At 37.8% G+C, this 14,134-nt stretch overlaps 1 protein-coding gene across 1 annotated transcript; it reads right to left on the bottom strand.

Annotated features, from left to right (window-relative positions):
• Window positions 1-421: 421 nt before the first annotated feature.
• fshr (follicle stimulating hormone receptor) lies at window positions 422-11,443 on the bottom strand. Its single transcript, XM_026914880.3, has 10 exons — window positions 10,669-11,443; window positions 6,939-7,010; window positions 6,401-6,475; window positions 6,138-6,212; window positions 5,828-5,902; window positions 5,437-5,517; window positions 5,250-5,318; window positions 5,017-5,091; window positions 3,860-4,045; window positions 422-2,427 (listed from the first exon to the last, which is right to left on the bottom strand). Exons 1-10 carry the CDS (start codon window positions 10,848-10,850, stop codon window positions 1,305-1,307), a joined length of 2,013 nt encoding a protein of 670 aa, XP_026770681.3. The 5' UTR covers window positions 10,851-11,443; the 3' UTR covers window positions 422-1,304.
• Between the last annotated feature and the right edge of the window lie 2,691 nt (window positions 11,444-14,134).

The following is a 14,134-nucleotide window of genomic DNA, read 5'->3' as shown; positions in this document are numbered from 1 at the left end:
CATTAAAGATCTTAAATACTTTTGCTATTGGTATCACCGTTACAGCTAAGCACACACAGTCAACCATCTTGAAATCTCATATGCTAGCTCACCAGCTTAGCTCACTATTAATCATGTTAACTGACAGACATTGATCAAAACTAGTCTGATTTCATTTGCAGACAAAATGTATTCAAAATGTTCTCCAGATGAGGAAAGTTATTTTCATAACTCAAAATCTGATTTTTGATGCTAAATTCTTCAGAGCTGTGACTAAGTTGGTGTTCTTTTGCAGGCAGGCAGAAGATGTTATTGAGCATGTGCAGAGTGAGTGTCATCACTGTAGCTTGTTGCTGATTGGAGCAGTTGGTAGTGACCCCACTCTCCCCTACATATGGCGTAATGAACAAACAGCTGAAATAGACCAAGAGAGATACAACACTAGTCGTCAATGTAAGTTTATTTATCCCCTATTTAAAAATACTTTATACATCATAACTAACCATTTCACAATGAAAGCATATAAACAGCTATATTGATGGCTTTGATTGGAATTTGATTACTGCTAATAATAAGCTATTGGACATATAATAAAGTAGTTGAATAGATACATACATTTATAGATGCAATATTATTTGGTGCTGAATATTTTTGGATATTCGCTGTGTGTGGTTTTCTGTCCACTAAGCCCTTGACCCGTTGCCTTGAACTCCAGGCCTTGATACGTGAGGCATATCATCGTACCAGATTCCTCTTCCTGTGTGTCTTCATTCAACAGAGACCAGCTGCAGCTGCCACACATCTCCCATGTCCCACCTATTCTTTCAAACTGACAATTTCAAGGAGGAAAATGATCAACTGTCTTGTGTCTTGTTGCCCAACACGAGTGCAGGTGCACAGATAAGCTGCCTTAGAGTCCGCACTGAATAAGACTTTGCTTCATGTTTCATACTGGTTTAGTCACGGACGCAGTTGTAAATCAAACATTGAACATTTAGGACACCTACCGAGTCAGGTCCCTTCTGGTATAACATCTGGACTTGGGTCTTGCTGCAAGGTTACTGTGACACTGAACATACTGTATGTGCTAAACGAAGGAGGAGTTGAGATAAGAGCTAAGAAAAAGCAAGAAACATCAGCGAGTTGAGGCTGTTTTGCACACATATATTTGATGGTAGCAAATTTTGTACAGCTGCATTCATTTCTTTTTTTGTCCAAACAAGTTTGTACAGCTGTATTCATTTCCTTTAAGTCTAAGCAGCATGGAACAGATCATATGTAGATGAGAACAGCTTATAGTGTATGAATATGGAATGTTTGGGGGGTCAGTGGGGATGAGCAACATGTCCCAATGAGTATAGCGTCCCATCACTATTCTTGGGTGAGCACATCCTAGGGCCATTATGCAGAGAAGATGTTTCTGTACGATAGACACGGGCGCGTGACTTGAAGCAGCCAAAGCGGCTGGTGAGAACAAAGAATTCTTGCTTGAAGCTCTTGGTGAAGAAGGCATAGAGGAAGGGATTGGCGCATGAATTGATAGGGTAGAAGAGCACAAGCAGCACCTTGGCATGTGACACGGTGATAAGCGGTTGCCTGAGAGCTGCCGAGATGGCGAAGAACGAGATGGGCGCCATGCACAGGAAGTCTGTGAAGACTAGCACGGCCATGCGCTTGGCCACACGGGCGTCGGCACTGTCAGGTACAGAGGCGGGGTGCCGCACTGTGACATAGATGCGCACATAGCAAGCGCATACGGCCACAAAAGCGAGCACGTCGAGAATGAGCAGCAGCATAACGTAGACCTGTGATGATACCGTCTCTACATCCATGGGTAGACAGATGCTGGTCTTCATGTAGCTGCTCACACCTACCACTGGCATTAGTGCAGCAAGCACTGAAAAGAGCCAACCAAATGCCATGACACCACACGCATGGTGTAACCGCATTTGGCGCTCCAGGCGCATGGCGTAGGTAATAGTATGCCAGCGCTCGAGTGTGATGGCTGTTAGCGTGTATACTGAAAGCTCACTTGCAAAAACTGTGAGGAAGCCTGCTGTGCCACACCCGGCACCCGTTTGCCACTCGATGCCATAGTTGTAGTAGTGCGATCGGGTTTGTACATCCACTGAGGCGATTATCAGTAAGTAGAGGCCCATGCAGAAATCAGCAAACGCCAAATGACACATCAGGAACCTGGGTACTGTCAGCTTTGTGCGGCTACTGAGGAGCACTAACAGAACTGTGAAGTTTCCCAAGACGGCCAACACACTGATGAACCAGATGAGGACACGCAGGAAGGTGAAGCCCATGATGTCCTCGCACGGGTTGAAGGCATCTGGCTTGGGAAAACAGCTCACTTCTATCACATCCTTACAGTGCTCTTCAAAGAAGTATGGCTCCTGGTTGCGGATGGTGGAATCGTTACACAAATGGTTCTTCTCTGACCTGTATGTACACATAAAACATGCAGTAGTTCACTTGTATGACTAGTATGACTGTGACCTTTTCACTAGACATAGTGCACTATTTTGGTAGAATTTTGTAATCATATCCAAAAATATAGTTGAGAATATAGCCACTATAACTTTCAACTGACAAAGCACATTATGTCCAAATAAACATTACTTATTGGCCTACTTGTAGTAATAAATTGAGGTTTAAATTAAACCCCTTCAATGTATACCTTAGCAGGTATAGAACACCCAAAATGCACCTACAGTATTGTAGGAAATACAGAATAAGGCACCATTTTAGATACAGGGTCAGTTCAACACTCTTATCAACATAGATTCATGGAGTCATGTATTCCACCTTAAGATTATTGCTTTACACACTCTTAGAGGTAGTGTTTTATTATATGAGGTGTGTGATTGTGGACCACACCTTCAGTGTAAAGAGTGGTAGTGGAATTGTAATGGGGAAATAAATGTGAGAACCTATGCAGAGTTCTGCACAGCTTTGTGCTAGACAGCCTGCGAGCCTCCCAACTAAACAGAGCTATCAAAAAACTGGAGTTTGGGAGAAAGATCATGCCTGAAGCTCCACTTCCTTCCTTCTTAATTTCATATTAAATATATGACAAATTCGCTATAAAGTGTACTATTTTGGGTATTTTATCATTTTGTAATCATGTCCAAAAGTATAGTTGAGAATATAGCCACTATAACCTTTCACTGACAAAACAGAATAGGTCCAAGTTTAACATTATTTTTAGGCCTGCTTGTGTTTTAGGTTTGGATTAAACCCATTCAACACAAGAGACTAGTCAAATATCTATAAGAACTCAATAAATATAATAACTTTGATCATGGATTTTTTTTTTTTTTTAAATGTGCAGAGTTTGGCAGGAAGACAACGCCTGAAGCTGCACTTCCTTCCTAATTAACTTAATATTAGATATCCACGTCTTTCTTTCTTCACTCAGCACCCCTGTCTCCTCCTTAATATTCAACAACTCCTACCCAAGAGTCTTTGGCCTTGGTCATTTAGCTAAGGGCATTGCCTGTATTCACAAAAAGTCTTGTGTAGGAGTCACTGAGTAGTATGGACAAGAAGGTGGAGGTGGTTTGTAAGAGAAGCGAAGGGGAGAGATGGAAATTTATAGGAAGTTGTCTAAGCTGGGGCATTAGATGTGGTCTTTCTCCCAAACTTTGGTCATTTCGGGGCCATTTTTAAGCTAGTGATCGCAAGGTTGTGATTTCCGATCCGAATACTGCCAGGGAACCACAGACGGGCCCTTCAGTGTTGCCCTCAACCCTCCACTGTATACGTGGATTTATTCTGTCTTAATTTAAGCCCTTTGGATAAAAGCATCTGCCAAATGAACAAATGTGAATGTAGTATGTGCACCATGACTCTGTAATATTGGTTTGTTTACTTGTTCTTTTTGAAGTTTTTGAAGGCACAGCAGTGGCTGGGGTATGTAAGGTTGGCCTGGGTGAGCTCTGTGAATATCTCCAGGTTGGGTAACCATCTCAGAGAGTAGACTGAGGTGGCAATCAGCAGCTTCAATCTCCTCAGCATGTTCTCTGGCAAGGAACTGATTGCAGTGCGGGAGATGTCCCTGTACAAACAAGCATATCTGCCTCAGGTAAAGAGAAATATTAGCAATGAATGTGGGCATTATGTCTGTAGGTTGGATTTGCAGCTGATGATTATGCATGTGATAATTAACAGGATACTCCAATGTTTTATTATTATTTTTTTTAAACTCAATATCTATCCAATGCATATGTAGCCGATGAGCAATTACCACAGACAATAAGCTTTCCTGTATTGAAGAAGAATGGAAAACTAGTTTACTCAATACTCATTTATAATAGAAATCTAAGGCCAGCTGTAGACTGTAATATATGTTTAAGTGACACACATTTCTATAGAACACGTTCATTAATTTTTCATTAAAATATCTTTGTAAAGAGAGCTCTGTATAAATCACCCTGCTTTTCTCAGGGCGTCGAATTTCTGAGTTTGCGTTACCAATGTACGTTTAATGACACGTGGATATCATTAAACATTAGGTAGAGTATAAATACCTGGAGCTACCTTTTAATGTATTGCTCCAGTGTCAGAAAGTCAAATTAAACTACCTAAGTAGTAGGACATTCTCATCCTACGACCTTTTGTGTTAGTTTAACATTTGCAGTTTTGAATTTGTCTTATATGCAGTATCTGTGTATTTTATGTTACCATTTATTGACAGTTGAGCAACTGCCCATAGACTTGCTTTATGTATGTTTTTTTTTTTTTTTTCCTTTTTTCCAAGTAAACAAGTTTTCTATTCTTTTGTCAATTCAGGGGAACACAACTCTACAGATGTGGTTAAGTATACTTTTAAGTAAATTTTTGGATGTCCATGTGACATGTAAATAGTTTACTAATTACATGTTTAACTGTTGAACAGTTTAGAAACTATTGTATGATAGCCACGTAAAGGGAAAGCTGTGTAGGCAGTGGTGTAAAGGTTCTTGCTGGAGTGTGCGATGCAGCTGGTGGGTTGAATTGTTGTTGACTGTGAGAGCTGCTCATGCTTACAGAACGAGGGGGCCTTCAGCACCGAGGAAGGCGTAGTTGTGGATACGCTTCAGCTGTTGGTTTCCCATGAGAAACCTGGGGGAGGGCGGAGGTTGTGTCAGAGAAGAACTTTTTATAGAGACATACATTTTATATATATGTATAAAACTATATATATATATATATATATATATATATATATATATATATATATATATATATATATATATATAAATGGTTTTAAGGGCACTTACAGTTTTTCTATTTTGGTGCCATTGAAGGCATTTCTGTCCACTTCAGTGATCCCATTCTTTGTCAGTCTCCTTTAGGATGTGGTAGCAGTAATAAAAGTGATACCACACAATTTTTATTATTGTACCACAAATAACATGCAGTTCGAATAAAGGAAGAAAGAATGATCCTCCCCCAGAACATACTTACAGTTCGATTATTGTACCACTGGTAAGTCCTGCAAAAGCATTACTGGGTATCACTTCAATATGTATGTTATCTTCTAGGTCACTAAAAAGCAAAACAGCAAGTTTTCAAAGAAAGCAATTTGCACTGATAATTTCATTTAATACACACTTTCAGATATACCTCTAAGATATTTATTGAATGCCTGGGTTAAGTCTGCCTTCCTAACCTCATATATAGGATAATTTTTAGGGATACAAAGGCAAACATCCATCTAGAAATGCCTATACCTGAATATATATCTTTATCTATATCTATCTATCTGCGTCTCTCTCTCTCTCTCTCTCTCTCTCTCTCTCTCTCTCTCTCTCTCTCTCTCTGTCTATCTATGTACAGGAAAGTGTTATATACATACAACAGGAATTCAAAAGCAGCAGACTGGACTTTGGAGAAGTCAGGTAGGACTGTGAGACCCGTGTTTGAAATAGTCCTGAAATGCACACAGACACACTGATGTAGATTTAATGAAACGATATGAAACCAAACAAACCACTATATTTTGTAGTTTTTGTTTCCTGTGAGACACTGATGGATTAATGAGCTGTGTTTGGACCATTCTGCCTTTTGCTGAGATTTTACAGCACTTTTACCACTAAGTTTAGACAGAACCTCCAATGGGAATACATCCCCTTTGCCCTAGAAGAATACAGAAAAGTAATACTCACAGATATCTCAGTTTTGGAAGTCCCCAGAATGTGTCTCTGTCCATACTGACAAGATTTTTTGATTTAGTAATAGTACTGCAATGAAGAAAACCAAGTAAAGCATTTTAATGTGTGTTATTAGAATTATTAAATGTTTATAGTTAACAGTGTTGTTTTTCTTTGTATTTGCTGCTTCTGTTGCAGCGTGTAATTCCCTGAGGAGGAATATAATGTCTAAACAGAAATAAATATAATGGCTCTACTGGGTCCAGCTAAGAACTTACATCTCTTCCAGTTTAGTCAGGTTTGCAAATGCGTAGGCTTCAATACGCTGGAGGACTCCGTTCTCTGACACCATTCTGAGTGAGTGATAACAGCCATAATGATCATTTCACACTGACATCATCAGCAACACAAACAATAATAAAGCAAGTGCTAAAAGCCTAATTTGGTTGTAGGAAAGTACAGTTTACATATCTGCTAGATGTTTACACACTTAATGATCTTCCTGAGGAAATAGAGTTTGCAGTATTAACCCACATTTCTTTTCATTTGTTTCTTAATTTTAAGGTCACATTCTAAACCAAGGCTTGAGCCTAATTTACAATATATGTTCTTCTCATGGCTGCTATATTTCTGCAATTCATATCTGACGTGTTTTGTCCCTTCCCTGTATCAGAGACTAAACATGTTTAATCCAGACTAAATACTGAATATTTATGTAAAACTAAAACACCATTTGTAGTCTTAAACACACACAGACACATCCACACATGCATGCACACCCACACAATACAGTGGTTCCTTAATATTTTTACTCACATTTGCTTGAGGTCATGAAGTGATGACATGGCTCTACTTGGAAACATGATGATCTGAGTCAGCTTGATCTCCCTGACCATAAACAGAAAGCTTATTATCAAATGATTATCAGTGTGTAATACATTAACAGAGTGTAAAACACTAATCTGTGTTGAACTGTTTTAGTGTTAAACTTAGTACATTTATTTCTAAATACAACGTTATTAATATATCAATCGCCTGAATTTGCTAGAAATTACTTTTTCACTCACACCTGCGAAGGCTTTGGACAGTGTTACAATGTCACAGTTATCATGTAGACACAGGTCTTATTGTCGCACTATCGTTGTGTATCTGGGATGTTCTGAAAGGTTCTCACTAATAGAAGAGATGTTACACGTTTTTATATAAATATCTTTTACATTTTACTTATGTTTTCCAGATGCAAAGCGCACAAATCTTTAAGAACAGAAAACAGTTGGTAACACTTTACTTGAACCCAGTGTCACAAGAATGTCATGAACATGTCATGCAAAATGTCATATTCGGTGGTGAGGAATAAAAATCTATCATGTTATCATTATTGGCAAATATCGTAATAGCGCCTGTAATATCTGATTCCATAGCAATGCTTATTTTCACTAAGTGTGCATTAGTTAGTATAGTTTATGATACATTTTATGATGTAAGAAATTACCTGTTTATAATTGTCTGTGTTTTTCCTATATCAAGACGCCTCTAACGTAGATCTTTTCATAAATGTTATCACAGTTCTAAATCAGTGCTTCTGATAACAAATACCCATGTAGAAATTAACCATAGTACAAGCTTAGTAATGGTTAGTAATGGCACCAAATATAAGAAAAATAAAGGACTTATGCAGAAACGACTGATTTATAAGGTAGAGCGTGTGGAAATGTGTAATAAAAAGTGATAAGAACAGAGTGATGATGCTGCCATAGACCTAACAATAACATGTCATGACAGAATACATAATATTTTATAAGATATATATGTCAGGTGTTATATGATTATGAGGTCAAAGTGAATGTAGCACTTATTTCGAGCATTACGACAGTTGTGATGATTTGTACATGTGATAATACATGTAATAAACCATATGCTCAATAGAGACTAAACATGACACTGACATATACAACTGAGCATAAACTCTTTAAAACTTGGTGACTCCATGGCATGTTTATGAACAGTTTAAGTAAAGTACTACCCAATATTTTTACACAGCACAAAAAAGTCAGAGTTGAGTTCTACATATCCATTACACCAGATTTCAGACAGTTTGACTGAAAATGAACAGTAAAATTATTGTGAAAACTAAATGGCACAGATTAAAAAAAAGAAGGAAAACGTAATACATCTCATTCAAACAGCAGCACCAGAGGATTAACAGTGGCTGCAGAGATTTTGAAAAAAGTAAGATGATGCTGTGAGCAACGGGCTGACATGGCATGCAACCAAATGCAAAGTAGGAAAGAAGACTCCAAGTAGTAAATGCAAAAACATTAACTTGAAAGCAGTTGTGCCTGGACTTGCCAATGCAAATTTGATATGCTTTTGTTAGATTAACAACAAGAGTACCTATCATTTCCTACACTACAGAATATCAGAGACAAGTACAGTACGTGCTAGTGTTCTCTTGTCTTCTTGTTTGAATAGATTGATTCATGGGGGGGAAAGAAGACAGTAATAAGAACGATTGAAATCAGCTCATTTAGATGGGTGGCCTAATGTGAAAACAGCCCTTTTGGAAAGTATGAATGTTCTTTCTTGATATTCTTTGGAAATCACTGGTTACTGTAGCATGTTATTTTCACACTCACACACACACACACACACACACACACACACACACCCTCCCTTCTGTGACTTCATTATTAAAAGTACAGAATACATACAGGAGCTTTATTTGGGACACAATATGTCACTGTAACTAGGTTTATTCCTAATGTGCTTGTATGAACAATCATTAAATCGCATTTCTTTTAATACATTTTTACAGAATAAGATCCACTTGTCTTTAAGATATTTATTACATATTTATTGTGTCTCTTTATGTTCTTTGTGAAATGGTTTCTTTATCTTAATCATGCAAAAAATTATGACATTTTTATTACTTCTGCTTTTATTGAGCTATTTCCTCCTTTTGCTTCCTTTAACTTAGAACGAGTATGATAAATTCACTTTTTAAAAAAACAGGTGATAGTCTCTCTATGTCTTAGTGATATTCTTACAGTGGTTCACATGGGTTGTCAGCATAGGAATGTGTCTGGATTATCTGCGGTTACGATATTATTCAGAATGAAGGGAGCCATCTGCAGCTCTGTGTCTTCTCTATCAGTTCCTATCAAGCACAGAACTGTATGTTCTAGCTAAGTAGCAAATTCGTGTTGCTCAGACACATGCTGCAGGGCTCCTGTACTCGTCCCAAAAATGGCTGAACTAAAAAGTAGCCAGATTGAACGTAAAGTCCTATTCTGGAAAGGTATGCAGGAATGCAGCATGGTGTAATTTGGGCAGTGTGAGGGACAGCACTGCGCTTAAAGCTAACAGCTACAGAGGCAGGTGTCTCTGAGAGTGACGTCATTTCTGCTTACAGAAATAGAACCTACAACAAACCTCCCAGGCTTAATGAGCCTACGAGCTGAACATGTGTTCTTCTCTCCCTCCTTCCCTCTCTTTTCCAGTCAGAGTGAAACATGCTGAATGAAAACAGTTTCTTGTGCTTGAAAAAAAAAAAACAAACGTGATTTTTTTTTTTTTTTTTTTGTGATGAATGAAAAACAGGCTATTTCTGCCCACCCCACCAGTCCAAGGCTGAACTGTGCGTGTGGAGTCCAACAACCTTGAGATTGCAAAATATATGTTTCAGGAATCACAACAGCAGCAAAATTTTGTTGTCAGTCAAAATTCTCAAAAACAAGAATAACAATCAGCTTGAAAACAATAAAAGAATATTACTGCTGTAATATGTACTGTTGTGTGTTTTCTGTATACAATGCTGTGCAAAAGCCTTTGGTACCCTACATTTTCTATACATTTGCATATATGTGCAAATGTATATAAGTGTTAAGTGCAATATCTTAGCTGCTTTACTATCTTAACTGAACAGATCTGATCATTTATGTTAATATTTATATCCTTTTATATTTATGTTATCCTTTACTCCTTTTATTTTATTCTTATGCACCATTAGGAGGGACACTCAGTTTCGTTGTACCTTGTGCAATGACAATAGTCTATCTATCTATATGCCCTATATGCTTGTCTTATATTTTAAGCCCTCTGAATTAATTAATTTCAGAAATTAATTTAAAAAAAAAAAAAGGTTACAGGGTTTGCATAGTATTGAGTTGTATGTCTTTAGAGAAATTAACATATTAAGTAATATATCACTTTTCAGATAGAACCATTATCCAGTTTCTCTGGGACCTGTAGTAACAGAAACAAAGCCTGTAGATCTCAAAGATGCTTGAAAAACCTACTAGATGATTTCTTTATGAAACTGTATAAAAGTGTACCTAGGAGAACTGATGCTGATTCACACCAAATTTTGAATTGGATTACTCCTTTACTGTTCACTCTATTTTATTGTACATTTCTTTGTAATTATAATTCATTATTTTTATCTAATACCGCATTTTTGCAACAATATAAATACACTCACATGACACTAAATGAATAAGACAGGGTATTGTAACAAGTGTGTAATGTATAAAGTGCATATACTTACACGTATGTGGTATTTTTTGGTATATGGCATGGCATCTGATGCACTTTGCTGCCAAGACACAAGAAGGAGCGAGTTGTCCCATTGGCCAAACAAGCATAAGATCCCAAAAACACATCCCCTGTGTGCATCATGAGCCAAGAGAGCATGAAGCGAAGCATGACCACCCAGACCAGCTTCTTCATTGTGATGGAGAAATGCACTCCCAGTATACTCTCTCTCTGTGCTGTGTGGTTGAGTGATGGTTTATTTTACTCTGTTAAAGCCTGAGCAAGGCCTTCAGTGCTGTGTTGCTGAAGCCTCCATCTCCACACTCCAGGTAAGAGTCGGAGCTGTTTATGTGGATTTGTGGTGCTGGGATGCTAGATGTTCGGAGTATTGTGGCTGGAGTTGTGGGAAGGGCGATTCTTGCTGAGCAGCGTGGTTGGTTTAGAGTACTACAGCCAAAGCCATTGAAGACCTTGGGAGAGACGACCTCTGATAACGGCCGTATGTAATGCTCATTTCTATTCCCAGCCGTCTTGTCCTCCTCCTTCTCCTCCTCTACTCCAATCTCATCCCTCTCTCCACAATCCTTCCTCCCATTTCTTACCAAGATCCTCACACGCAAACATGGCCAAGTCCAGCATGCTAGCATTCAACGTGTTTCACTGACTTATAAGAGAACCAAATCTCTTTCTCTTGACATTTCTCCAGAGGATGGATTTCACATATTATACTGACTAGCTCTTTAGACTATGGTTTTAAAACCAGCATGGTTGGCAGACATAATGCTTTCTTATAGCATATAATAACATGTTCCCTGCAACTCTTCCTTGAATGGGGGCATCTGAGGTTCTATGTTGACCTGCACTGTTTAGTCTTAAAATATTCGTTTGTGTGTGTCAAAAGGACATGTGATAGTAGTGAACAATGTGTTCCCTTACTCTCTTCAGTAACTTCCTGTCTATAGAGTTTTGACTTTAAAAACAAGTGCAAAATTAAGGCTGCAATATGACAATATGATATCAATATCACAATAGCTTACATGACAGTGTGCTTTCCTGAGAGTATTATAGGTATTGTGAGTATGTATACAACACTGAATTCACTGTTATTATATGCATCTAAATTGGATTAAGTTTAGTAGATATGTGGTTGACCTTGGTTAACAGTTTACAGCTCATGTTCTGTGTATTTATTGTCCTGGATATTTACTGTCCTGTGTATCTATTGTTCAGTTCTGTGTATTTATTGTCCTGCACTCGTCTCACACTATTGTGTAGTGCACTTTATGTAGTCTTGCGTACCGTTCTGTGTTGTGTTGGTCCTGGAAACAACGTTTCATTCTGACGTATACTAGCTACAGTATATAGAGGAATACCAGTAAAAACCATTTGACTTGAATTGATATGTAAAGCCACTCTATTCTATTTTACTAATTACTATTTATTTACTATTTAGTATTATTCACTAGTTTACTATTAATATCTGTTCTCTACATACATTTATATATTCATATGTTTAAATTTTATTTTTCAGTATTTTCAATATTTATTTTACTTTATCGTATCTTATTCACAAATTCAGAAGTTGATAAATCTAAGCTTGCTTTTGCTGCTAATTTTATTGGGATTTTAGTCATACAGTGTCTTTTCATTTACACTTTCTGACATATCTAAAGGGAAATGTTGATACTCCTGGCAGTTTTGTGTTGGTTTCCCCAACACTATGTCTTTAAATTATCTATATACACTCACTGATCACATTATTAGGAACACCAGTACACCTGCTTTTTCATTCAATTATCCAATCTGGCAATCATGTGACAGCAGCGCAATCCATAACATCATGCAGATGCATATCAAGACCTTCGGTTATTATTCACTTCAAATGCAACAATGAGGAAAAAATGTGATCTCAGTGGCATGGTTGTTGGTGCCAGGCTGGTTTGAATATTTCAGAAACTGCTGATCTGATGGGGTTTCAAGTGTTTACACAGAGTGGTGCAAAAAACCTCCAGTGAGCAGCAGTTCTATTGGTGGAATTGCTGTTGATGAGAGAGGTCAGAGCAGAATGGCCAGACTAGTTTGAACTGACAGGAAGGCTACAGTAACTCAAACAACCACTCTTTATGTACATGTTTAGGCTAGCATTCAGTACCCAATTTATGGTCATTTCAGTTTGCAATCACTAAGTCTAAATCTGAGGTCATTTTGGTTTGTATAGCTGCCCTGAAGTAATTTGTGTTCACCTTCGCCAGCTAGTCTGGGGTACATTACATTAGCTTTCGCTAACTAGTCAGAGGTAATTTTCAATAGCTTTCACTAGCTAATTCATGATAATTTACATTAGCATTCACTGTATAATCTGAAGTAATTCATGTTAGCATTTGCTATGTTGTTCGAAGTCATTTACGTGAGCATTTGTTTGCTAGTCAGAGATAATTTCCCTTGGCATGCTAGTAACTAGGGTAATTTAGGTTAACATTCTGTAGTGTTATTTCACTATTACAAAAATGATTTTACTTAGACATGATTTCTACAAGATGCTAAATGTGTTGTGCACGTTCTCTTACACACAGCCTTCTTTTTATTTTGTTTTCATCAGCCATGGATTTAAAAAAAATTCTAAAATCTGCAAAGAAATAATTAGCATCTGCTCACCTCTCTCAGATTTTTGTACAATGTCAGTACTAATACATTCATGCTTAATTTATGCCACAGCACAGCCTGCTGATCACAGCGTGACCCCTGTTTGGCATCAAGAGGCCCCTTGCGGCAATCGCAGGGAACCAAAAGGTTTAGTATTTTCCAACAGGCCACTTTTTTTTTGACTGACTCCAACTTGTCCTTGACTATGTCACACTATATTTTAGCCTAGTGAATAGATGTGCTGTTGCTATTAATTAGTGAATAAGATCTAAATGTCAGCATGATTAGATGGATGAGACCATATGCCACAGTGTGACTTGTAAATGTGATTGCACAGAAGATTATTTAAATGCAGTAATTCAAGGTAGGAGCAGATTTTTAAGTCGGAACATGTAATATTTTGCAAAGCTGTCATGATTTTAACCACTTGAATAGCGAGTGTATGGTGTGTGCATTTGAAGCTCATGGAGATAATATTACTAGGATAGCCTTCTTTCATCTCAGAAATATTGCTAAGATAAGAAATATAATGTCACTACACGATTCAGAAAATGATGCAATGCCTTACTGTCTGGATGTTCCAGTAGGTGCTTAAATAAGCTCCAGTTAGTCCAGAATGCAGCAGTCGTAGTCCTTACTAGAACTAGAAGATATGACCATATCCCTGTCTTATCCACCCTGCATTGGCTTCCAATCAAATTTGGCATTGATTTATAAAATACTACTGTTGACCTATTAAGCACTGAATGGTCTCGCGCTGCAGTACCTGAGTGAACTTCTGGTCTTTTTTGATCCGCCACGCCTGCTTCGATCAAAACGTGCAGGCTCTTTGTTGG

Source organism: Pangasianodon hypophthalmus, chromosome 12 (genome assembly GCF_027358585.1).
Source record: "Pangasianodon hypophthalmus isolate fPanHyp1 chromosome 12, fPanHyp1.pri, whole genome shotgun sequence".
NCBI lineage: Eukaryota > Metazoa > Chordata > Actinopteri > Siluriformes > Pangasiidae > Pangasianodon > Pangasianodon hypophthalmus.
The sequence above is the reverse complement of the archived record's forward strand: the minus strand, read 5'-3'. Positions and strand labels throughout refer to the sequence as shown.

What these genes read in the sequence shown, in the direction of transcription:
- fshr (XM_026914880.3), bottom strand. Translation starts at nt 10,850, where the DNA reads ATGAAGAAGCTGGTCTGGGTGGTCATGCTTCGCTTCATGCTCTCTTGG. An exon ending in CCAAAAAATACCACATACGT is followed by an intron (nt 7,011 to 10,668) that starts GTAAGTATATGC and finishes GTTTATGGTCAG; the next exon opens with GGAGATCAAGCTGACTCAGA. An exon ending in GCTGCTTTTGAATTCCTGTT is followed by an intron (nt 5,518 to 5,827) that starts GTATGTATATAA and finishes TTTGCTTTTTAG; the next exon opens with TGACCTAGAAGATAACATAC.